Source organism: Melospiza georgiana, chromosome 6, assembly GCF_028018845.1.
Source record: "Melospiza georgiana isolate bMelGeo1 chromosome 6, bMelGeo1.pri, whole genome shotgun sequence".
Lineage (NCBI taxonomy): Eukaryota > Metazoa > Chordata > Aves > Passeriformes > Passerellidae > Melospiza > Melospiza georgiana.
In genome coordinates this window covers 35,049,561-35,075,903 of record NC_080435.1, presented here as the reverse complement: position 1 = coordinate 35,075,903, position 26,343 = coordinate 35,049,561, and the positions used below count along the sequence as shown (strand labels likewise).

At 39.3% G+C, this 26,343-nt stretch overlaps 1 protein-coding gene across 1 annotated transcript; it reads right to left on the bottom strand.

The window, feature by feature from the left end:
* Positions 1-18,597: 18,597 nt before the first annotated feature.
* GJD2 (gap junction protein delta 2) lies at positions 18,598-23,705 on the bottom strand. The gene is made up of 2 exons (XM_058025963.1): positions 23,444-23,705; positions 18,598-22,819 (listed from the first exon to the last, which is right to left on the bottom strand). Exons 1-2 carry the CDS (start codon positions 23,512-23,514, stop codon positions 21,976-21,978), a joined length of 915 nt encoding a protein of 304 aa, XP_057881946.1. The 5' UTR covers positions 23,515-23,705; the 3' UTR covers positions 18,598-21,975.
* Positions 23,706-26,343: the final 2,638 nt, after the last annotated feature.

The following is a 26,343-nucleotide window of genomic DNA, read 5'->3' as shown; positions in this document are numbered from 1 at the left end:
CACACCACTTGCCAGGTCTTTAGATGATTTCATTTTCAGTGCTAGAAGCAAATTAAATCTTGTCCATGAGTTCTCACTATTTAGAGATTATCACTTATTGTTAACGAGATGAGCCTGCATTCCCTCCCTGCCATCATTTCCTCAGCACAATTCAGGGCTATTAGGAGTCCCTGCATGGCATTCCGTGCTCAGACATCAGATGTCTCTGGGCAGTTTACCTAGAGAGAAAGTATCACATTAAAAGATCAGAGTGCTAAGTACTGGGAACAATTTAAGTGCAAATGTCATATCTAATAGTTCTTAAACCATCAGTTTGAGCTTTTAAAAATGCAGCAAGATATATATCCTACTGTTCTGTTTTGGCTCTGACACTGCATAAGCAAGGTCATTTCAGGTGATCTATATATAGAGAAAGATCTTAGTCTCCTGAATACTACACTGTAAAAACCCTGCATAATTGACTGCTACAGGGAGTGAATCCAGCTCATTATTTGAATTACACATCCATCTGTTTCAGTCAGGGAGGTTTACAAAGAGCTTGCAAGAGCTAGTTGAAATTGTTAAATAGCACATAGGATAATTTTAAACTATAGAAGAAGTTTAATATGTACTTACTTTTGTGAATCAGCAATTTTAAAGGAAAGGAAAAAAAATGTTTATTCTGTAATCCAGGGATTTTAAGGAGCTTATACCCTCCTCTTTTTTTGTCCCTGGACTATCCATTATCCTGAGCCAGGATGTTATATATTCCTTGCCCCTTTGCTTTCTAATTAATTTACTGTGTTCAGCTTTCAAGTAATTTTTCAGTATTAAATGTTAAAACAGCATTTTAAATCATAATTTACATTAAAAATATATTTTAAATATATTAAATATATATCTTTGCTCATGCATTTCTCTAAAATATAATGGAAAGGAAGAATGAAAACATTTCTCGCTGTAGATTTGTGTTACATTTCATCAGCATTCAATTTCTTTATGTTTTGGCTACTAAGAAATTAGGCAGATTTTGACTATGTGATTTTATGCAATCTGTTATATGGCTCACATACAGAAATATTAATTTACTTTCTTCTTTTCCTTGCTCTTTGTATTAGCTTCTCTAAGCTGAGGCTCCTACTGTGCCTGATGCTGAGGTGCAATCCATTGTGCCTTGCTTCTGATCTTTTACAAAATTACAACCTGATTTTCAAAATCTTGAATTTCTTATGATCTCAGTGAGAATCATTAGTGCAATTTACTTTCTGCTTTATTTTTTTTAATTGTGTACATATAATGCTTCAAACCTCTGATCCCCTTAAGCTCCAGATCCCCATAAATAGCTTGCCTTTATGAATCTTAGTGTAGATGCTAAATTCAGAATGTTGAAAGGTGCATTGCTTTGAAAATTTACATTTTCCACATGTAAATTTTACATTTTCCACATGGTCTAGGAAAGAATCTCAACTTCTACACATACGTCCTGTCATAAAAAGAATAACAGGAATAAAAGAGAAGTTGGGTAAATATGTTCAGATAAGATTTTAGAATTACTGGAGGAAAGCTGATAAAGCCAGAATAGTCCATATACTCTTCCTGTATCTTCAATTCAAACAGAGCTATTCTTAAACTTATAAGGTTATTCTTCATATGTCAGTCTATTAATTTCTTGGTGTTTTTCCACTTCTGCTTCTGGTATAATATTTTGCTTATTTTTGCAGCGGTGTTTAGTTTGAGTGTGATGTGGTAGAATTTATCCTCCATTCCAAGTCATTAAAAAATGTGTCTTAAAACAGATCAAGAGGATGCCTCTCCTTCTAAACACCACTGAACCCATACCTCTGCATGTGGCCTTGCTATTTTTATTACAAAAAAAACAAATTTCCCCAGACTTACTTCAGGCCACTCTTACTTGTGGATACTTTTGCATCTTTTAGATAATAGATGAGGTGGGAATTACCCAGTAAATATGCACTTGTGTTATCTATTATTAAAATCACAGACACACCAGTTTATTTCTGTCCAGAAGAATGGATTGAGATTACGTGAATTTCTCTTTTTTTAACCACAGAAAATATGTCAACCCTAACCTACAAATGTGCCTTACCTTCATTCTTTGGCCTGCTAGGAGCATGTTAGCTCAATAGTTAAGCATAGCAACCTTGTTGTTCACGCAGTGATAAAGTGCAGGGACAGTCATTTATGATACCACCCTCACAGTATTTTTGTCAAGTTAACAATAAAGCACAGATGTTATGAATTCTGGTCCACAGTTTCAAAATTGCAATGAACAGCAGTTAGCATTTCCATCCCACTGAGATATTTTCCCAATAGAAAAATACATATTTTTCAGATGGGCCTGCCATTACCCCTTTGATTGTCCTCCTTCAATCACATGTTGTCATCAGACCAGGTCTCTTACAATCTGCAAGGTCACAAGTCTTCTGCACAGCTCAGAGGAGAGAGACAGGACAGCTTGCAATATCAGACGAGCTCGTATTCTTCAAATGGGAGCAGAAGTAGAAGCGCATCGGAGGGGTGCAAGGCATCAGCATTCCACTCTGCCCATGCCCAGAGTATTGCTTGTGAGGGTCAAGATGCAAAGGTGAACCCTGAGGAGGAGTCAGACTGCCTCTTTGTCTCCAACTTAGTTTTCAATGACCATCAAGAGAGCAAAATAACTCAATCTACCACCTGTCCATGTCTTCATTCACTCATTCCCTTTTTTTTTCTGTCAGTTATTTACATAACTTGCTTGAATAAGCAATGTCTTAAAACAAGCCTTTGAAATGACTCACAGAGAACCAATGCCTGTCATTCAGCAGGCCAGTGTTCTGGCCCTCAAGTCCACCTGCCCCCAAGAAATTGCAAGGTTAGACCAGCCATAAGCCTTTTCTCAGCAGAATGGCAGGCTTCCAGACTGACAATCACCTGCAGCTGACAATGCCTACACTTCCAGCTGTGGTGAAGGACAGAACATGCTCATGTGAATCCCTCTTCTTTTACATTAAATGGAAATGAGACCAAAATATAAATAACTGCACTCAGCACAACCAGGCTTCAGATGGATCAGCCTTGATTTTAATCTTTCAAATGTCATAACTGTTGCAGACTATTCTGCATAGTGGTTTTGGGGAAATGTAAAAAGACTAGAGGTGTTCACTTAGTGTATATCTGACAAGCATTTTCTTCCTATCACTATAAAGGAAAATTGCTTCTTCTTGCAGAGTCTGAATCAGAACAACATTTCTGAGTGCAATGTTTCTTTCTGTATTGATTTGGTTCTGTACTGTGCTAAACTGTTCTGATTCATTTGTAAATGGCACATTATTTAGTCCCAATGTCACATAGTCATTCTTAGGAATACAGATTTTATACAATATCTGAGACAGGTGCTCTCAACAAAATTTCTCAAGAAGTGTCATTCCCTGAGAATACAAGGAAGGAAGAGGGAAGAACATTCCGATATATAGTTCTGTTTCTCTTCAAATATCATTTCAGACACTCGTGATAGAGAAGAAAAATCAGCTGTTCTGAGTAATACTTATGATTCTGAGAAATGCATACCTAAAGACAAGACAGTTTTCAAGCTTTTACTTTTCAGATTGGAAAAAAATTTGTACAAAGAAACAATTCCTCTGAATATAGCATTACTGAAAAAATCCATTGAACAAAATTGAAAAATGAAACACACTGTAGAGTTTAGTTCCTGCTAAGTTTAATAACGCTAGACAAATACATCTTGGAAAAGTATTTAACCATACCCTTTTAAGAAAGTATTCAAATTCAGGCTGTCATTGAAGTATTTGCTCAGTTTAAGGTACACCATAATCTGGTGATTTTCCTTTAGAATTTTGACTCATTGTTTACAATGCCTGAAATTATCTCAGTGGTTTTTCATTGAAACACCTGAGATACTTTAGTAGCAGAGCACAAGACATCTGAATAGTGTTTGGAATATGGGTGTAACACCAGCTGCATGAAAAGCTGGGTCCTCCAGGCTGTTCAGCATGGCAGCAGAACTACTACTGCCTTTTGTCCCTGAAGCCTTGGATTCAGCACCTCATCTGCTTATCTGAAATGGGGAGTCAAGTTCAATCCAGCATGGGAGTCTGCTCATTCCTCTCACACTTCTGGGTGCAGACTATTTAGGCTGCCAATCCAATAAAAACTCAAGTATAATGCTGGAAAAGTACATTTTTTTTCTTAATTCTTTATTCAAAAGAAAATCTTTAACCAATTTAAGAAAAAAAAAAAAGGAACATACATATTTCAGACCACATTATAGATATGGAAAATGTCAGCTCGTAAGATCACACAATTGCATATTATTCTATGTGCCACAGAATTCCTGTATATTGGGACCCTTAAAGTAGACACTCAATATCACACAGAATGTATCAGTTTGGAAATAAAAGATTCACAACACTCTGAAATGCTCTGAAGAGACACTCGAAGTTCTAGGGGAAGGCTACCCTTGTTAAAAGCCCAGAGTAGCTCAAAAACCAGGCTTAAAGTCACTACATATTCCATAATCCTGCACCGTGCCCCGTGAACACAACCTCTCAGTAATTCAAATGGGACTGTATGCATCCATACAGTTCCACAAGATAACTCTATTCTGTTACTGATGCTTCTGGACTTATTCAGATCCTGTGTTTGACTGAAACAATGTCGTGTATATCAAAAAACTGGAAAAGAAAAGATAGACTAGGTTTTTGGAGTTCTTCTCTGACAGCTCCCTTAGGAAATAATACAAAAGTATATATTATTTATATATAAGCCAACATGTCAACACATTTTTAGATAACTCTCTGTACATTTTTCTTTTTAGCAATGGAAACTACAGAATAAATTATATATGACAATTGTGGCTATTTTAAGAAACTTGGTATTGCACAACTGACAATCAACAAATTAGATGTAAAATGCAGCATGGAATTGATATTTCTTGGTATGCTGTTTATGTTCCTAAATATTTTGTGCCAATATCTGTATAAAATTAAAATTAAATCTACTCAACATAGCCTTCTGTAGTCTGACAATATCTGTCCACTTTGTGCACTTTCAGATGTCCTGAGGTGGTGTGCCAGATGTTAGGAAGGTTGTATTTTACCTCAAAACCCCCAGGTAGAGAGCAAACATATTTTGCTATGCATACCATCTGGTACCTGTTTTTTTACCAGAGAACAGAGTGTGTTTAATCATTAAATCAAATCCTGTAGTAGTTAAATCAAATTAATTCATACGGATATATTCATTTTTCCCCCTATGGTCTTTCCTATCAAAGTAATCTAGTTACTTTATGTGACAGAAAATGAAGTCACTGGACCAAATTCTTCTCTTATATACACACATATAACCAACAGGAAGTTGGTAGGTTTGAACAAATGTAAGTGCTCACAGGATGATCAGATATGAACAATAACTATGTTTATCAAAGGTATCTTACTCACATGGCAAAGCACTATCTTCTATTTTTCTATTTTGATCCTCGTTATTTAATTAGTAAATCAAAATTAACTCAATATTAGTTTTAAAGATATGCATCAAAGTTCTTCTACTTATTTTTTCCTGCAATATGGGTCTAATAACATTTCTTTTCTGATGGTGGTCAAAATTCAAATTACAAAACTTTTATCTATTTTTCTGGCAGTTTCAATAAACAAAGATTTTTTCAAAGAACAAGTAGATTTTAGAACTGTTGCTTCATAAGCTTTTCTGTCTGTTCTTCACTTCACTGGTTTCTGCCCTCTTACTGCAATTAATGATAGGAAAAAACATGTAATTCTATATATAGGTTGGGGTTTTTGTTAAAAAAAACTGATAAAGCACCTTCACAGAGTTTTTGGTACAGAGATTTGGTACAGAGAGATGTTTACCTCTCAGCTCAAGAAGTAATTTTTCCACAGGATTCTTTTCCTCATCTAGCCTGAGATGCTCATGTCATAGAGGTGTTAATCACTGTGAATTAGTGTGCAGCTTACATCACATTTTAGATTTATCCTATTCTGTGGTTATTTTATAAGCAAGCCCACCTTATTAGAAAGACCTGTCATGTTCCCTCACCATTTGTGTTCCTTTCCCAAGCAGACAGGTAGTTGCTAAAAAAGGAGAAATTGGTCAGTTTGAAGTGCCTGACTTAAACAGCACAATTAAATGGCATAGAGTGGCTAAGCAACCACAATACAGGTAAGAATGACAGTGAACAAATGAGGGTGATTACCCAGACTAAACACAATCGTTATGGTTACCAAATATTACTGGAAGATATTCTCTCAGGACAGCAGTCTGCTATGAATTTCCACATTTGTTTAACACGGACAAGCCAGAAATATTTGCTTCACAGGTGGAGAGTGCAAATATAGCAGCACTGATCACTCACCTGTCTTTGTGTGCAATAGCCACTAAATTAGAGAGAAACTTACAAAAGGTGATGAGTATTTCACACTGTCTTCGCTAAATCTCAAGCAATAATGAAAGCTAAGCTGTTCATTGAAATTAACCTTGCATGAAGGCATTGTTCAATAGTCTTAGTTAAGTGGAAGAATAAATTAGCACAGATTAGGTACAAAGTTTTAATTTTCAAAGGCAAATTGCTAAATTTAACAAACTGGTCAAAGGAATTACTTATGCTGAAGAAGTTTCTTTTGCCAGTGAAAAAAGGCTGAAATTTCTTTCAAGGACATTTACAAAAAGTACCTAGAATTTGTATCCCAAAAAAACCCAAAAACTTTGAAGAAAATATTCTTTATTCAATAGAGTGGTCATCTTGAAAAATGAAAACTTATTTTCATAGTAATTTAATAAAAAAATTATTGCAATTTTCTCAATAAATCAGTACAAATTTATATGTGCATACTTTTTTTTTTTTTTTGTGGAAATAAAGATAGCAAGTTTAAAATGAAAATCCATTCCTCACTAAAATGAAGACATTATTTGGTGGTTAGAAAAAGTGGACCTGCAAAGCTGGTAATTGGTAATCCATATAAATAATTTTGCAGAAGCTAGAAGGCTGCAATTAGATGCATATCTCACTTTTCCCTTTGATATCAAGTTCTCTTCAGGTGTCACCACACTACATATGGAGAATATTTTTTGAATTCCCAGTTCTTTCCCCTTCAAGATTTTTGCATAATGAGATTCACTTCTATTCATCTGGTTTTGCTCAGAAAAGCTGATGAATTACCCATCACTTTCTTATAAGCATCCTTGGGTTGGATTCAAGTGATTAAAGCCAAATAATGAACAAAAATTAGAAATGTTTCTTCTTGTCCAGAGTTTTAGATAGTGGTCAGACCCTCCTGACATAAAGCTGGCCTACATCTGAAAGAGTTCTTGGTCCTGAATCATAACACCTTCAACAGCACCAAATGCTGGCTCCCTGCACAAGTGCCATAGCAAATATGAAAATTTCAACATGCATGAAAATGTTGCATGACTTTCAGGGAAATTATCATTTCCTACACAATCCAAAGTTTCTGGTAGTCTTTTAGGTGCTGGTAGCAGGACTTCCAGGTGCTGTCAGATTTTGAGCTGTTTGCAATCCCTGACCTGAGGTGAGCAGACAATCCTCCACTGTGGCTAATCCTGCACCAGAAGTACTGGCTGTCCCTCTCACTGATCTACAGGCTTAATTCACTCCCAGATCTTGCTTTATTTTTCCAGGATATTTTTAGAGTCATAAACACCTCTGTAGGCATAACAGATGAACCTGAAAGTGGAGAGAATTTATGCTATTTTGTTTTCTTATACTTCTTTTTGTGCAGCACTGTAAGACAGAGGGTGAGAGAAGGATGTGTGAAATCTATTTAACTACAGGTTCTCTACCTGGAATAAACTCATTCAACGCAAGGATTGTTAAAATAACAATTTAACTTGCTAAAGGACACTATGGAAGTTTTTGGACCAATTAGCTAAAAGTCTCTCTCAAACAGCTTTAGCTGCTCACAAACACCAAGGGTAGTCTTTTGGCCATTGTGCTTTATTATAGGAATGTCAGGAGAAGACTTTGAATTATATTGATGGGATTTAGTGCTGAATGATTTAGAGATTATGTGATTTAGTAATGTGTCTCATACATGAGCTACAAAGGTGAATGATAATGAACCTGGCAAAGCTGAGTTGCTTCATGACTTAGATGTGATATGTATGATATATCACTTTTTTTTGATATATCAGTTAACAGATACAAATAGATGCTTGAATAACTTCCTGCTAATTGTGAATAGTTGGGTTCACCAACTATAAAGGACAGAACATTAGAAACCACTCAGATGCTGATTTTTAATTACTAGGCCTTTGGTTTTCCTCTAAGTTTTAATCTAGACTCTGGCAATTATGATGATGTGTAATTTATCTCTGCCATATTTTTTCCAACCTGGCAGCCACAGACTGCTATTTGCACGTAAGATATCAAAAGATAATACATGAAAAAAAGCTGCATTTGAAGAAATAAGAAACCTCACAGTCAAGGAAGGAAACAAAATTAATAAGCCACAGAGGAGCAACTAATAGTTCTACAATCAAACATCCCATTCAAGATTATTGGTATTTTTGTGACATAACATGCAATACACTTTTCATAAAACTGCTGTTGAGGCCTCTTGTTTTATTGTGGCCATATAACAACAGGAAAAAAATGGATTTCACTTCACAATTTTCCCTTTTATAAAAGTATAGTCCTACTGAAATCTAAAGGTTCATAGAAAACCCATAGAACGCTGAGGATAGAGTCCCCAGATTGCCCACAGTGGACTATAACAAAACCTGTGTTCAGTTAAACTGTGGCCATTGAACCCTAGTAGGATTGCACTCAGCAGACACTAAGAGGGTGGTGTGACAGGATGGCCAGGCTCATTACAGCACCTGAGCACAGCTGCAGCATGGGAATACTCCCAGGGAGAGAGCGAGTGACAGCAAAGCGTAGAGAGACTAGATGGCTCAGAGAGATGTACAGATTTCCTCAAAGTACTCAGGTCTGTAGAGAAGCTAAACAAGGATAACTGCCAAATTCCACATGTGTGGTTGCACAAAATAACCCTTAAATAAAGGTGACTGAATTTTCTCTCCCTGTGATCACAAGACGTTCTGCTGCGCCATGGGGCTGAGCCATTCACTTTCCTTAACAAGTGTTTCTGTCATTAGCTTTTAAAGTCACCTGAATGAAGTCAAAAGAAGCCCATGGCTAAGCAGCTGTCGAAGAACTGTGCACATGGAAGGCCTAGGATATCTGTGCAATGAACAGGACTTTTTATAATGTTTCCTTTCACAAGGATTTAAAGGACAACTTAAATACAGATAGTCAATACAACCTCAGATCTCTACTATACACATGTATATACTTAAGTCTTTTGACACACATGTGGGTTTAATGTGCAACTAGCAAATTGACCAAAAATGTGAACGGAATAAAAAAATTTTAAAAGATTTTTTAAAAATTTACACATTTTGAGGTGTCATACAGTTCTACAGTTATACTGCTGTAAAGCTGTAACAATTGTTCAACAGAATAACCAACCTACATTATTTTTTAATTACATTACCTAGTTGTAAAAACAGTTCCAGATTTGGTTCCCTGTTGACATGGTGAAAATGTAACTTTACACAGTCTACTTATCTCAGTGAAGTTACCCCCTCTGTTCACGGGTGACAAGTTTCCAGACCACAATGGACAACCCATACTGCAAATATTTCTGCATATTTTTTGTCATTTAGCTGTTTGTGTCCTTGTCTTTTCCATGTCTGGTGCACTTACTTGCGCTGCCTTTGCAAGAGGGCAGGCAGTGAGCTGCTGTTTCCCAGTGATCTCAGACCTGCCATCTGAAATAGAACATTGCAAAATTGTTCAAGTAGACATTGCTGGGATTCTAACAGAACATGCATGAGAGACATTTTATATGCTCTGAAATACTTGCTCCTGTGCCTGTCAACAGCCATTGAGCTGAAAAATAGGGACAGAGTTACATGTGCAAGGGCTGAGATACAGTCTATCATTTGCAAAAAACAGGTTTAAAAAATTAATTAAAACAGAAAAAAGTAAAAAATATAAGTCTATCTGATCCTTCGTGGTTTTAGGAAATTTTAAATCAAAGCTGGTCAAAATTTTCCAGATTTCAAGTTTTTGCTACGTTCTTTAAATAATACAGCTGTCAAAATGAATAGAATCATGGAAACTACACTATATATAAGAATCTAATTTCTTTTGCCTTTTAAATGAAAACTTTAGATGCAAATTACCCTAAATGCTCAGAAACCCTGCTGCCTTTACAGGAATCATGGCATTCTTTCTGTTGATTTGGCCACAGATCCTAATGTCTCGATCCAAGAAAGAAACTTAGTGCATGCCTTTGAAGGACAGAAGCTGTTTTGTTAGCTGAGAATGGGATCTAAGGGTGTTGATAGGTATGGGATCCTAAAAGTGTTGATAGTCATGGGATCTAAGAGTGCAGAAAAACCAGCCAAAATGTTTTAAGTCACTGGCTCCAGGTTTCAGATCCTCCTCCCTGCAGGAGACTCCTCAGGACTGAATTCTTCAAGTATCAAGCCAACTTTCACTCATGTTATTGTGCAATTTTTCCACTTCGTTGAGGGAAGAACTGAAAAAAGTAATTGACTACCCTTACAAAACAAGCAGAATAAACCTTCCCTATTTGCACAGCTCAACTTTCTCGTTCAAAATCTCCTCACTGTAGTTAAATCTCCTTCAGCACTTTGAAAGCTGTTAGACGACATTGCACAGATACAGCTGCAAAAAATTCAGTTTTTCTATCATGCATTTCTGCTATAAACTCTCAGAGAATCATAGGAAAGACTCTAAAACCTGCATCAGTACCCAACAAAAGATTTTTATGTGATCAAAACTCATCTGCACACCTACAAAAGAAGAGAGATTAACAGCAGGTGGAGAAACTCAAAATACACCTTTCCCAATTACTGCCACACCCACCAAAGGAGCCAGCAGCCCATAAAGTACTCATCTCTGTAAGAGCAGAGAGATGCAGGAGTATAAAAGCAAGGAGAAGACCCAAACTAAAGATTCAAAGGAAGGATTGCTCTGTCTAAGCTTCTCTCAGAGCTGCCCTAGTAGAGCCTCAGTGCTAAAGTCTGGATATTAAGGCCATCAGCATGAGTTATGACTACAGCATCATTTCATGCTTTTACCCTAGCTGAGGTGAGGGAATGTGCCTAAGGATATGGGATTTATCATGGGATGCAAGAGATTCTGGGATGTTTAGGGGACAAGCCAAAGGTGGGGAAAGAAAGAGATCTAGACAATTTTGGGAGGAGCAAGTGTGTGGATAAGAGGAGACAAAGATGGTAGTCAGGCACAGTTCTCTCCTTGGTATGCTTCTCTGGTCAGAGCTGCAGCTGACTTACTCAGCCTTTCCCATCTTCTTTCAAAATTTCTCTGAGTGAGGGACTCTCTGCTGAGTGTGTCTGTACCTGGGTCTGGGCACCAGCAGCTGCAGTCAGAGCACGAGTCAGGAATTCCATGTGCCTGTGTGGAATTCCTGGAGAACTCCAACTGGAGAGGCTTGAGGGAGTGAAACCCAGCGGCAGCTTTGGGTATGTGTGTGTGTGTGTGTGTCTCTGTGTGAGTGCAGGGTCTGCACCAGCAGCTGCAGTGAGGCTGCAGCTCCAGGGGCTCAGCAGCCAAGGAGACTGAGATCTAGTGGCAAGTTGTACACGTATATATGTAAATATATATATATATATATATATATATGTAAATATATATATATACACACACACATATATATTTCACTGGGGTATCTCCATGCCACACAACAGATGGAAGTGGGATGAGCTCCATGTTAGTGTTCTGTGTCTGATCTGTGTAGCCAGCCACTTTTATGTGTGATGGGCGTTCCTGTGTGTGCACCCTCAGAACATCTGTTCAGTCTTGCCAGTCTGTTTGGACGTGGGGCATGAAACTTACCCATTTCAGGGCTATCAGATCCAGCAAAGTATAAATTCACCACCCAATATGTTAGACATTTTTAGTGACTATCTTAATTCATTGTCCCAGTTCTTTAAATACTTTAAGTTACTCTCTTCTGACACTTGTTTAATTATTGCATTGATAAATTCTATAAATTATTTCCGACTATTTAAAAGACTAATTGTCTTTTAAAAAACAATTCAAAGTATTTCTAAAGGGTACAGGCAACTATATTTTTCTTCTCTTGAAGACCTTTACATATTAAGATATTTATCTATTTAAGTATTTTCATCTTCAGTGTTGAACTGAAGAGTATCATCTGAGTATGAGAAGTTTTATAAAAATTCTTTTAAAAAAGAGCACAGGGACAATTACATATTATGCTTATTAGTAATAAACAAAGGAAGTTCAGGAGGATGTTTGCGATTTTTACCTGTAGTGGTATTTTTTTCCTAAATATAGGAGAACTTTTTAGAAAATGTTCTTCTTATTGTTTTTCAGTCCTCTCTCTAATTTGCATGTGACATTATGTTCTTTTCCAGACAAGTCTAAGGATTTCTAATTGACATTGACAGGGCCAATCTCACATTTCCTTAGGTAGAATTTAATGTGAAATATGTGTTGATTCTGTAATGAGTCAGCATTTCTGGATGAAGGTTCCAATATAAAGAATTTTGCTGTGTGTATCTCTTAGCAACTGAGAAATTACAGTCTTCATTTCATTTTAAAACCCCTGTGTTTAATAAACCTTTTTTTTAATTCACTATGGAGTGAATACATGAATTATCAAGGCTTGCCTTGGACTCTTGATAATTCAGCTGTCTTGCACAAGAAAAATGCACGATATTGTTCTGCTGGATGGTGAAAGAATCCCTAGACAAGCAAGAATTAGCAAATGCCAGGGTCTTTCAGTTGCTGAGCCCATTGCAGCCCCTGCAAAGGCACCAGCAGGCAGGAGAGAGCAGCAGCGCAATCCCAGGGCTCCCCAGAGCTGCTGGGTCCAGGGAACGGTCACATATGCGAGGTGACAGGCGCCTCTGAGAAGTGAGGACGGGGTGAAGGCAAGGACAAGCACAGCTTTCCTTCCCACTTCTCCTTAGCAGCAGAAAACTGGCAAAGCCAGCTCTTCCTGTTCTCTCTCCCTCCCTCCCCCGTGGTTTTGCTTAATGCTGCTGAGCAGGCTGGAGCCAGTTTTGTGTTCTTTAGTTCCTGAGGATATGAGCCACTGTCCTAGGATAAAACCTGAGAAAGCAGGCTGGCCTGAATGACAGTTTTGCCTCTTGGTAGATGTTGTGTGAAGAGACGCTGGCCAAAACAAATTAGAGAGATTAGCTGTTTTAATAGTTAAGCAAGTCATACAGTACCTTCAAGACAGACAGACAACCAGTGGCAACTCAGGTGTTAATTACAATTAAATATTTCATACAGGATTGCAGCAGCCTTGCAGAAGATCTCACAGCCCTACAGTATCATTCATAGTCCAGCAGGGGACATTTCTAAAAACTCTAGTTTGAATAGGACTGGTATTCTAAACACAGCTCCATTTTTGTATTTTTGTTTCAGAGGCTCTCACATTTGCTAAGGAGACAGCCTGGTCAAGGACCTCCTGACCATAATATTGGCAGAATTCCTTTCTTTCTCCTTTATTCAAAGCAAGGTCACTGTAACAAATATTCATAGGCTTTTCAGTACTGAAAGGAATCAAATATCCAATGCTGCAGAGTTCCTTGGCACACTGTATTGCTATAAACTCTAATACTGCAAAGTGTAAGGTTCTATTCCAATGGTGCCACAGTTTCAATGTATCAAATTTGACACCTTTTCAATAAAATAGGCTAAATTTAGATAACCATATGCTCATGCTGACAAACTAGCTTCTCCCTGATATGTGTTTTCATGAAAGAGTACAAGAGGGCCTCAAAGTTTAATTAGTCTTAAATTAATTCAAAATATTGTATTAATTTACAGTAGAAAGGTCAAGTTGTTGAGCAAACAGCAGGAATGAATATTTTTTACTCAATGCACAAAGATTCAGCTGTAAAAATCCCATTAATGTTAATAGGAGTCATGCTGCCAAACTCAAGAATCACGCTATAAATATTTTATCTGTCTATGCTCTTACTGCGGTCAAATAAAACTTGTACAATGAAAGCCCCTTCTCTCCTGACTACCCGCTAAGCAAAGTTGAAGAGTACACACATATGAACAGAGCAGCACTACTCTGCACAGGGGCAGCCTCACCTTGACTCCTGTCGCAGTTTTGGGCACCACAATACACAAAAGACATAAAAGGTTGTTAGAGAGTGTACAAAGAAAGGCCACGAGGATGGGGAAGGCTCTGGAGGGCAGCTGCATGAGGAGCGGCTGAGGTCACTTGTTCTGCTCAGCCTGGAGAGAAGGAGACTCAGGGCAGGCCCCATTGCAGCCTGCAGCTCCCTTGTGAGGGGATGGGGAGGGGCAGGCTCTGGTCTCTTCTCTGTGGTGGCAGCGACAGAGCCGAGGGAATGCCGTGAAACTGAGGGGAAGTTCAGGACAGATATCTGGAAAAGGTTCTTCACTCAGAGGAAGGCTGGGCACTGGAACAGGCTGCCCAGGGAAGGGTCACAGCACCAGCCTGGGGGAGCTCAAGCAGTGTTTGGACACTTCTCTCCGGCACAGCGTGTGACTCTTGGGGTGTCCTGTCCAGGGCCAGGGGTTGGACTGCATGATCCTTATAGACCCCTTCCAAATCAGCGTATTCTGTGACTCTGTGAAGTATTTTATCAATAGAGATGTATTTATAGTTTGTGCTTCAGCAACTTAAGATGGGCAAGTGTCACAGTTACATTTCAATCTTTGCATCATTTTAAGAGATTTTTTAAACAACTACTTGAGAAACTAAAAATGCAATGATTTTAAAGAAGTCCTTCTTATTAGTAATACTGGCTTTTTCTTAGTATGGCTCCCAACAATATACAATGAATGTATTCACTTATGTGTTATTAGGCCACAAAGACTGATTTAATTCAGTGTATGCTATTTATAAGATCAACGTCACTCTAAAATTCACTTCTTGTTCAATGTGCCTCATTAAGCTTTATTATTCTCTTGATTGTTCATGCTCTGTGCTCCTATTGGTTCAAAGTAAGCTGAAATTTGAACTATAGATCACACAGATGAAGGCAGATAAAATTTTCAGTCTCCGCTAACATAAAAATTACATTAATAAATGCAGGAGATATAATTTCTAAAATTGGAATAATAATTAATTTAGGTTTTAATTTTTAAACAAAACTCCCACAAACTAAATAAAACATAATTTGATGCCCTTGTGCATGTTTTTTGAAAAATTCTATATTTGCTGATATTTTAAGAATTATAATACCTTAACATATGTGCAGAATCTGAGTTAATAATAATAATAATAATTTTAAAAGAAAACCAGAAAAATTACAGTTCCCTGTAGTTGTATGAGACACAATCCAAACAACAACCAGAATATTAAACTGAAGAATACATCAAGAAAATTTGCACCATATAGAATTTAAAAATATAAATAAATAAAAACACAAACCTCAAATTATGACGCTAATATAAACATTAATTTTTTTAAAATGTTCTTCAACCTTTTTATAAACAGAGGAACTTCAAAAGTTTCATGAGAGATAAATATGAAGAATTTCGCTTTTGGAAAATTAGTACAAACATATATAGCAAATGTAACAAATTATTTCCTTGTTCCTACCAATTATGTTTCCACTTGCACGTGAGAAAATGGGGGTAAAGAGTTGAATGCGTTATCTTTCTGTATATGCAAACTAAATATTGCTCAATTAACACTTGCTGGTGGGCATTTAACAATGTCAGATGTGGACTCCTCTCAGAGTTGTACATATGTAGAATTATACATGTTCTTACACAAAGAACATTGCTAGAACAGGTCTTGTCTTCTTTTTTCAAAGGAGTAAGTAAAGAAATTCCTACAGCCCTTCACTTTCTTCAGAACCCCTGAATCTCTTGCACCTGATTATCACATGCAGTGCAAATGTGGAAGCCCCTTTATTTGAGTTGTTTTGGCCTTGCAGTAACTCCATTCATAACATGCTCATCTCAAGTCACCCTTTAATGTGCAGCTTTAAGTCTGGTTGCTCCATTAAAGCCTGCTTGATATCCACGTCAAGCACCACCTGTTTTCTGGCAGGCAGGTTTTCTGGTGGCAAAATGGTTTTCCTTACAGAGCATTCGTGCATTTTCAAACAAAAAAAGCCCCAGAAATTAGGGGTGAAGCTAGGGACATCACTATTCATGATGGCTTTGGACTTTGTAATGCTCTATTTAAATTATTCAAAGTAAAACTGGAAAATAGCTGGAAATAATTTCTAGAACCATTTTGCTTACATAAGAGATAATGCAAAGAATCTTGTATATTTGCTCGGAATATGTTCTGAATATGCTTTAATACCTAAACTGTTAATAAGTAGGGGAAAGTAAGCCCATAGCACACCTACTTTTCTTTAATGCCCACAAATCCTTACTTTTTTCCCCCCAATTTTGCTGTTATACATTTCCTGAAAGTTATCTCTTCACAATATGTACTTCTAATATGTTAAAAAAACTCTGCTCAGTGCAAATTTAAAAATATAAAGGATTTGACAAACAAAGATCATAATTGAAAAGGAAATCATCTCTTCCAAATGTAAGGTTGCTTTACTGGTACAAATAATTTTCTATTTTAGCATTCCTCAATCAAAACCCCATATTGTTAGCAGATTTAGAATATAGGATTAATGATTGTAACATGTTTCAAAAAATAAAGAGCTGATTTCAAACAGTAATCTTTTAACCTTTCTCTGAAAAAAATGAGAACATCAATCATGATTTCATTGGAAAATTCACAAAAAAATTCAAAAATGAAAGTTGCACTTAATTATGTGCCATGAAATATATTTATAGATAAATCATATGGAGAAAATGCTGTGTACAGTGAAAGAAACAAAAGTCAAGACTTGTGTAATCACTTTAGGGTGTATTAATCATTATCCAGGTACTGGTAACCCTTCTATGTCCTTGTTTGCCACACTATATATGCAAAAAATAGGTGGATTAATACCTTACTTTCACATTCTGTTGAATACAAGAGTAATTCTCACTTTGAGGGGATATCAGAAAGTCATTTTATATGTGGGTCTCCATAAACTAGAGATCAGATTCATCCTGTATTTCAGGCACCACCATGAAAACGCTGATAGATTTTTATGTTGTGAAGACAACCTTTTAAAAGATGTCACTTGGAGAGACACCTGCTCAGCTAAACTCTCTAAAGCAATTGGTGCAGCCCATAGCCCCAGAAAGCAGAGGAAAGGGGTGATTGTTGGAGGTTTTTGCATGTTAAATATCCAGTCAGGTCATTTTAGATCTAGTTCAGTTTCTAACTGTCTCTGGATATGGGACTTCTGTATCCATCTCTGCAAGTCAATCTGTAACACACTAATTCAGTTTAGGCAAAATCTTTTAAGGATCTTGCAAACATTTAGCTTTACACATACATATCCGTATGCATGGTTTATTTTTAATGCAGTGCCAGGAAATACTCCATATCTGCACCTATCTAATGGAATGCTGACTCTTGATTGACTTCTTCAGTACATTTTAATAGACATAATACGAAGCATTTCTTAGCCCAATTTTTCTTCATGGAGATACTATCAGAATTTCATTGAGAGGATGCTGATGTTTAGGATTAGTAGCTGATACTAACTTAGTGTGTTTTCTGAAAGCTTACAATAAAATAGAATTTCTGGAAAGAACATTCCAAAATATCCAGGGATAGGTGTGCCACACAGAAATGCTGTAATCTTTCCTGTTAATCTCATGAAATAAAAATGTTTCACCCAGCTGGGAATTCACTTGGTCCCACAGAAAACGAAGTCTTGTCATTAAATTCATGAAGTACCAGACCAGACACTAAATACTGAAAACATATGCCTGTGTTCTCCTCATATGACCCGATTTTTTAATTCCCATTTCCATACTTGTACACCAAACATAGGCTTCTAACCTTTTTTGCTGAAGGAACAAGGTGAAACAGTCAAATTCAAGCAAAATAAAGCCAAAAGAAGGCAGGCACGATGTCCACCTGATCCAACCTCTTGCTCTGAAAAAAAAATGTAATCTTTTAAAAATGCAGGAAAATAATTCTTCCTCACATTTAACATTTCATGTACATCTTCTCCTGCAGTTCTCTACATAGCAGCAGTTTTGTCCTACACTGTTAGGTATAATGCCAGGAAAGCATTGCACCCACTCTGAAGATTCTGACTGTTTCATACTTCTTTAGTGGAAAACAAAGTAAAATCCATCTGACCATCTCTGTGATTCATTAATCTCAGTTGATCTCTCTGTTCTTCAGTTTTCCCTTCAAAAAGATGAAAACCCTTACATTTTTTCAGTCAGAGGTCTCTAAAACTAAACTCTTGATGCGACCAGTGAATTCAACTTCCCTGTGCAAAAATGCTACAATGCAGCTAGTTTTCATTATGAAAAATATTTTAATCAACTCTCCTTGTACCTTATACATATCTGGTGATATGATTCATAGCCCCTATGTAAATAGTTTTTGAAATTTGCACAGGTGTGGAATGCACAAGATCAAGTCTATATAGAAATGAAATCATGCCGATATTTTATGTGCAATTTAAAATTCCTTGAAACTAATGATTTATTAGATTCTGTTGCATTTTTCCATAGGAGCTTAGTGAATATAGCATTAATGTTTGCACTTATCATGACACATAATGTTTTCCACTTGTGCAAAACAATGTAAACAATGAAGAAAACAAACATTAACTCAATTTTCAATTTTAATGTCTGATCCTTACAGAGACTAATTTATTTCACTGAGGGAGGAGCAAGACCTAAGTAGTCAGTAATGTGCTCTTCAGCTTCATGTTCACTCATTTCTGTTCAGTGAACACACTTTTCCATTGCTGTGACAATTTTAAAGCATTTATTCTGTAAATGAATAGTCAGCTTTCATGCAAACAGTCCATTAGCATTAATCATATGATTCTCACATACATTGACAAAAGGTGTGTTTGCTATATATCTCTTGTCCATGACAAATGAGTAGTTGGTAAGAACTGAAAAATAACAATTTAAAAGGAAGGTTAGAATAACTGATCTCTTGATACATTTCATCTCTCATTTGAAATATGAAAAGCCATATTCCAAGTATGGTGGATGATGTTTCTGCTGATCAAAATATAAGTCTTTGCCTACTTTAACACTGATCCTGTTACATAAATCAGCATTTACATTTCCTGATATTCTTCTCTTTGGACAAATCCAAAGAATCCCAACTTACTGGATTACAAATGTGCAACTACATTAAAAAAAAAAACTAAATTAACTGATTCACTTGCATTGACTAATATAAACAGATACTTTCTATGTATTACCTTAGAATTTTAAGGTATTAAAATCTTATCGCTTTCAAGACATGCACCTTCACTAGAGTTTGACTGAAAACTGCTATGCAGCCACTGGAAAAAACTTGCATTAGGGCTTCTGCTTAACAGGAAAATATGCTGAACCTGAAGCAAAGCCCACTGAAGTTGTTTTTTCAACTTTGATTTGCACTGGATCAAGCACTTTGCACACAATCTCTCATTTCTTCAAAATTAAAGGAGTGTTTATGACTGTCAAAGAATATTTTCTCTTTCAATATCTGTTCAAAATGAGATTTTGAAAACCATCCCAGGACTCTGCAAAATAAAAATCAGACTTGGATTTGTGAGTCAAATAATAATCTTCAGAAGCTTGTTATTTTGCAGATGGAGATTTTAGCTGCCATGTTGTCCTTCTAAAAATAACATGCAGTTTTCCAGTGAGCATGCAGTCAACTAGCAATATCAGTGTGCGTTTTTATCACAAAGAATTTGAGAAATCCATCTTTAGAGGTTTCTATAATCAAATCAGGAACACTTAAATTTATACATAAGGAAAAATATATTTAAAATCTTTAAAAACATGACACATCTTTGATGCTTCACAGTGGAAGAAAAAAGACAACAGATGAATGTGATAATGGATAGACTATCCAAGAATTAATCAACATTTTTTAAAGTGACAATGCTGGCAAACGACAAGAATGGAATGTTAAGATATTTGTTGTAAGCCAAGAGGAAAAGATTTATGTGCATCATCTCCAAGCCAATATATAATAAAATCCATTTTCAGGCTTGACAAAAAATACAATCAAAAGGCCGTTTGTGACTCTGAGCCCACATCTCCTTCTTATGTTATAAAGTACCCCCAGATTTTCCAGCACCATTTTGGCCCTTTTCTTTAAAGGGCGGATACTATTTAGTTAGAAATGCACTTGTATGTTTTTTAGTCCTGATCCAACTCCTACTGTTGCCAGATAATATTTTCTGTTGAATTCAGAAGGAATTTTAAAAATTAAAAAAAAAATTATTAAGTAAACCTTAGTATTCTATTCTATATTAAGATAATTGCTGTTAACAGAGATTCATTTGAGACTGCCCCAGTGGCTTACCAGTAAGTTGATGGGACACGAACAACATATTTCTTAAACCAGCTGTAAGGCAGAAAAGCTGAGGTTACTATTTGGACTCCCTGATGAAAAGCTGCAATTGTTCCATTTATGGGTAAATGTATTCTGGCTATTCCTAGAGTGACCTTGGCAGCCGACTGTGTTGCCCTTAGTGTCAGCAGAAAGAAGGCTGTTGGTATCAGTGGGCTTTGGATCAGGCTTTAAAGACAGAGGAAGCTTGCTTAAGGAGGAAAGCAGGCATAAAAAACAGTCCTGATTTCCCAGGTTTTGTCGCTTAGGATTTAGAATACCAACAAGACATTTTAAACCCTGAAGAATAATTGTTGTAAGTCAATTATTTTAACCCTGTAAGTTTTTTTACAATTGTATACAAGAATAAAGAACAAATTTCTCTGGCTTACAAAAAAAAAAAGGCAAGTATTTATTTATCAATAGATACTTTAGCTGCTTTTTACACCATTGCAATGACTGAACAAATAGCATAAAATAAATAAAAGAGAGTATAAAATCGATTCATTCCAGCTGGTATCCCAAGACAACCTTTTGACTAAGTACAGAGTTAGATGTTTCAAGTATGGCACTTATATAAATAAGAGCAGAGAAAAGATGATATATTCACAGTTAAATGCAATGAACTCTCTTCCTTTGGTATGTGTGTCATCACAGGTGATTGTAGGTAAATGCATAACTCAGCTGGCATGAACCAACTCTATCTTATTCATGCACATATTAGGGAATCAATCAAAAAGTACTGTTATATTCTGCAGGTCACAACTAATGCAAGATGTTTAAGGTCTCTGGTGTGTGTGTGTTTGTGTGTGTGTGTGTGCACACGTGTGTGTGTGTGTGTGTGTGTGTGTGCGGACAGGCAAAGAAAAAATGGCAAAATTATATTCAGCATTTATTTTTAGCGTGACTAATTGATGCACAAACCATGATAGAAAATAGCTAGTAATACACACCAGGAATAAAGTCTGTGATTTAGACAAACAAAATAAGACATCTGTGAGATACGTGAACGCAGATATCCTGACTGAGCTGTGGTTAGGTTCCTTACAGTGTGCTTATCCTCCTTTTAAAACATGCTTATGCCTGCATATTGCAACAGTGTCCCCCACCCCACCCCATATAGAGTATCCTTGCAGAGTTTTTGATATGAACATTCTACACATTTACAACAATTAGTCGGACAATTCAAACTGTAAACATCCTAATGACGACCAAAAAGCTGCTTCACTGACAGATAAAACCCAATCATTAGAAAGAAAAGTAGGAATAATAGTAGCTGTGCTGTAAGGCTAGGTCAAGCATGGTTTTATAGCTGTTTTTTCAGTCTTTTATATAGCGCTGCATTTTGCAGCTAGTTCAGTAAGTGGAGATCCAATACCTTAATGGCTTTCTTGGTGGTTTGATAAAATGCTTGCCTAAGCAATGTACCTTTCTCTAATGGTATCTGGGTCTGTTCCACCTGGCACAGTGTTTCAGTTCTGTCACAGCCTCACACATAAGCTGAGTCACTTGACTGAGTCCTGCCGAAGTTAGGCATGCTCATTCTTGGCAGGTCCTTATTTCTGATTTCATATATGGATTTCCTTTTTGCCTGTACTCCTCTCACTGCCATTTTGATCTTTCTCCAGCCCAAGTGGTTCAGTTCTGCCAAATTAAGCACCACACAAATCCCACTGACAGCAAACATGAATACCAAGAATACAGTCTTCTCAGTGGGTCTAGAAACATAGCACTCTACTTCTTTAATGCAAGGGTATCTGTCACATTCGTACATGGAAGGGACATTGAATCCGTACAGAAAATACTGCCCCACTAAGAATCCAATCTCTAGGGCATTTCGAAAGACCACTTGGATGATATAAAATCGAGAAATGCCTTCTTGCCTCCTCATCTTTGATTTTGTAGTTCTGATAGCAGGATTGGGGATTTCCTTCACTTCTAAGCAGTCTGGTTCTGCCTCTTTGGTGGAGTTCTCAGTGTTTTGCAGCACCCCATTGACAATCGTGTTCTTGATTTTCTTACTGTCCTCACGCTTCATTGAATCCTGGTCCCTTTCCAAGGTAAGGAAGACAGTGGAGTACCTCCGTTCCCTTTGTTTAGCAGACTGGTGAACGGAGTACGTTATGAAGCACAGGCTGGGAGTGCACACCATGATGATCTGGAACACCCAGTACCTTATGTGAGAAATGGGGAAAGCCTGGTCATAACAAGCCTGGTTGCAGCCTGGCTGCAGCGTGTTACAGACAAACATCGTTTGCTCGTCATCGTACACCGTCTCCCCTACAATGGCCACAATGAGAATTCTGAAGATCACCACCACGGTCAGCAGGATCCTGCAACAGAGAAGCCCGTCAGTGCGCGCCGCCGCCGCGCGGCCGGGAGCTGTCCAGTGCTGACCGGGCCCCGGCCCCGGCACGGGCACCGCGAGCGGGCCCCGGCACGGCGATCCGGCCCCGGTTCGGCGCGGGGGGCGCGCAGGCTGCGCGGCATCGCCTCGGCGCGGCCGTGTGCCACAGACCGGCTCTCAGAGCCGGCCCCCGCCCGGCCCCTCCGGCCGAAGGGCGGCCACACGGGCCCCGGGAGCACGGCCGGGAAAGGAGCGGGGCTGCGCCGGCAGCGGGACCCCGATGGCAGTGGGGTCTCCCCGACGACCGCCCGGTGCCCCGTGGCTCCTCGGGGACAAGGACGGCGGCGCTTGCGGTGTCCCCGCGCCTCCGCGCCCCGTGCCGCATACCAGCCTCCCCAGCGCACACACACACACACACACACACACAGAGCACAAACACACAAACCCACTCACACACAGAGCACAAACACACACAGAGCACAAACACACACAGAGCACACGCGAGCTCCAGGCACAGCCCGAAAGAGCCCGGCCGAAGGGCACCGCGCACCCGGGGCTCGGACAGGAGAGGATACCCCCGTGCTCCCCGGAGCTCTCCCGCGACCCTTACCTCCCTATCATAGTAGAATGCTGCTGCACGGCAGCTTCCAGTAGCCTCTCTAGAATAGTCCATTCCCCCATCGCTGTTCATCCGGAGACAAAGACTTTGGCAAGCGTAGGGGATCTCTTCACTTCTGCCTTTTTCACCCCTCCTATTTTTATTTTTTTTTTCGGGGGAGGGAAAACAAACGGAAGAGCAGCCCGTCTCTCCTGCCCGCAGTCCGGTGGCGGGAGGCGGCTGGAGGCGCAGCCCTGCCGAGGGTTCCCGGCTCGGCTCGGCTCGGCTCGGCTCTGCGGGGCTCGGCGGCCGCCACCGGCCCGGCCCGCTGGGCTCGTGGCGCGGCGCGGCGGGCGGACCGGCGGCGTGGAGGGAGGAAGGTTGGCTTTAATGTCTTGCTGCCTCTAATCTGCCTTTAAGTAGTCTCCGCTTGCGTCACTGACAGGTTGGTGGAGAGCAGCCAAAGGCAGCGCTCGGATTTTCTCGTTTTTATTATTCCGGTGAATACAAACAAATAAATGCAATAAAAATAAATGAAATAAATAAACGGAGGAGGAGGAGGAGGGAGGGCGGAGGAAGGGCTGCCCCGGCAGGCACGAGGCTCTCTGTGCAGCCTCCTTGCCGGAGCGCCCCGGCCGGGCGCCCGCTGCCCCTCCGCCCCCGCCCGCCGGCGCAGCCCGCTCCGCCCGGAGAGCAGCCCCGCCAGCACCGGCCCCGCTGCCCCACCAGCACCGGGAGAGCAGCCCCACCAGCACCGGCCCCGCTGCCCCGCCAGCACCGGGACCCGCAGCCCCGCCAGCACCGGCCCCGCTGCCCCGCCAGCACCGGGACCCGCAGCCCCGCCAGCACCGGCCCCGCTGCCCCACCAGCACCGGCATCGCTGCCCCGCCAGCACCGGGACACACAGCCCCGCCAGCACCGGGACACACAGCCCCGCCAGCACCGGGACCCGCAGCCCCGCCAGCACCGGCCCCGCTGCCCCGCCAGCACCGGGAGCGCAGCCCCGCCAGCACCGGGAGCGCAGCCCCGCCAGCACCGGGACCCGCAGCCCCGCCAGCACCGGGAGCGCGGCCCCTCTGCCCCGCTGCCCCGCCAGCACCGGGAGCGCAGCCCCGCCAGCACTGGGACCCGCAGCCCCGCCAGCAGCGGGACACACAGCCCCGCCAGCACCGGCCCCGCAGCCCCAGGGCGGGAGCGCTACACGGCGGCCCCTCCAGCCACGGGCCCCGGGCCGGGGGTCCCTGGGGTTGCTGGGCTTCGCCTCACTCCTAAAGATCAAAACAGCGGTGGAATGCAGCAGTGACCTTACTTGTTAGAACTGCTAAGCTCTGGAAGATATTTGACTTCAAATTGCATCTTTATTCTCCCCTGATAACAGTTATAAGAGTCACTGCAGGGAAATGAAGCTCATTCATACCCATCTCAGAGAATTCTGAGACTAAGACTGTATTTATGCTACAAAAGACACCGAATCCTCATGCAAAGCATCTCTAAACAGTACAAGAAAAAAATATCTTGAATAAATCCCTGCATTATAATGTCTGCACATTTTGTTCTCATAAACTGTGTTTAAAATATTTTTTATCTTACAGATACCCTTACAGACTGTACCTGAGACATCAACAAACATTTCCACACAAAACATTGGTACCAATTGGAATTGACTTCTTCAGTGAAGCAGTGTAAAATATATTCTCGTATTCTGTATATTTACAAAATAATCAAGTAAACCTTCACACCTGCTCAACTAATCTCATTAAAGAACAACATAAGAAAAATTCTTATCGGTCTTACCATAATATTCCTACATTGAACTCAGTAAAATCAAATTCTTTTTAAAGCAGAACTGCATAGGTAGTAATAAATAATGTAGTCCTTTTTTTTCCAGCTCATAAACCAATTTCATGTTATATTAAAGATGTTAAGTGTTTTCTGAATAAATGGGACCATGCTTCATCTGTGCAAGAAGGCATCTGTATGCTTTAGACTCCCTAAGGTTTGTTGTCTTTTCATTAGAACTATGCAGATGGTCTCTGCTTCACGTGATGCTGGGTCAGTTGACTGATTGAATTAGGAAAGTATCAAACAAGAGAGGATCGGTGAATACACAGAAATTGAGAGATTTTTATTCTCTCCCAGTCAAGAGTCTTTGGATTTTTGTATATTGTTTCTAAAAATTGCTTCTGCAACACCAAAGCTAAAAAGAAGATGTTGGAATTTGGTTTGGTTGGTTTTAAGAGGACTGTGTTATCTATCCAACTACCCTGACAACTGAGTGTCTCATATAGACCAAAATGTCTGTTTGCAGATGAATCTGAAAAAGAGAAATCAAAGCAGTAAGGGAAGAAGTAAGGCATGTGTAGAAGGAGAGAGGGCAGGGAATATGCTAAGAAGCTAATGATGATAATCCTATTTAGCACACCAAACAGAGGGGAAACCCATGATAGAAGCTACTGAAGAGAGGAGAGAAGATTTTGGTTCATAGACAAACAACAGAATTTCTACAAAGGAATGCTGTTCCCTGATACTGGGATAGAAAACTCTTTTATCTGAGCTTTTAGGACCCTTAAATGAAAAGGAATTACATTCTGATCATATCAAAAACTGGTCTATTAATTAACAGTTAATAGTGTGCTGTGTTCCTGATAGCCCAGTTATGAAGACAAGGAGGGGAAATATCATAAATGAATGCTGAAAACATATAAACATTGTTATTCAATTGCTTTTGATTTAAAAATAGTTTAAAATCAAATTCTTTCAGATCTTCTTTTACAGGAACACCTGATATCTCTTTTTTCCACGGTAACCTCATATGCCACCCTGCAACCACATTCACACAAAGGGTACTTGGCCTTCCTCCTGAGAAAATTTACGGGACTTCAGACCTTGATGAGTTTAAAAAAAAAAAAAAA

Excerpts from the sequence above, each read along its gene's own strand:
- GJD2 (XM_058025963.1), bottom strand. The coding sequence starts at position 23,514 with ATGGGGGAATGGACTATTCTAGAGAGGCTACTGGAAGCTGCCGTGCAG. Across the intron at positions 22,820-23,443 it reads CATTCTACTATGATAGGGAG|GATCCTGCTGACCGTGGTGG; the intron begins GTAAGGGTCGCG and ends TCTCTGTTGCAG.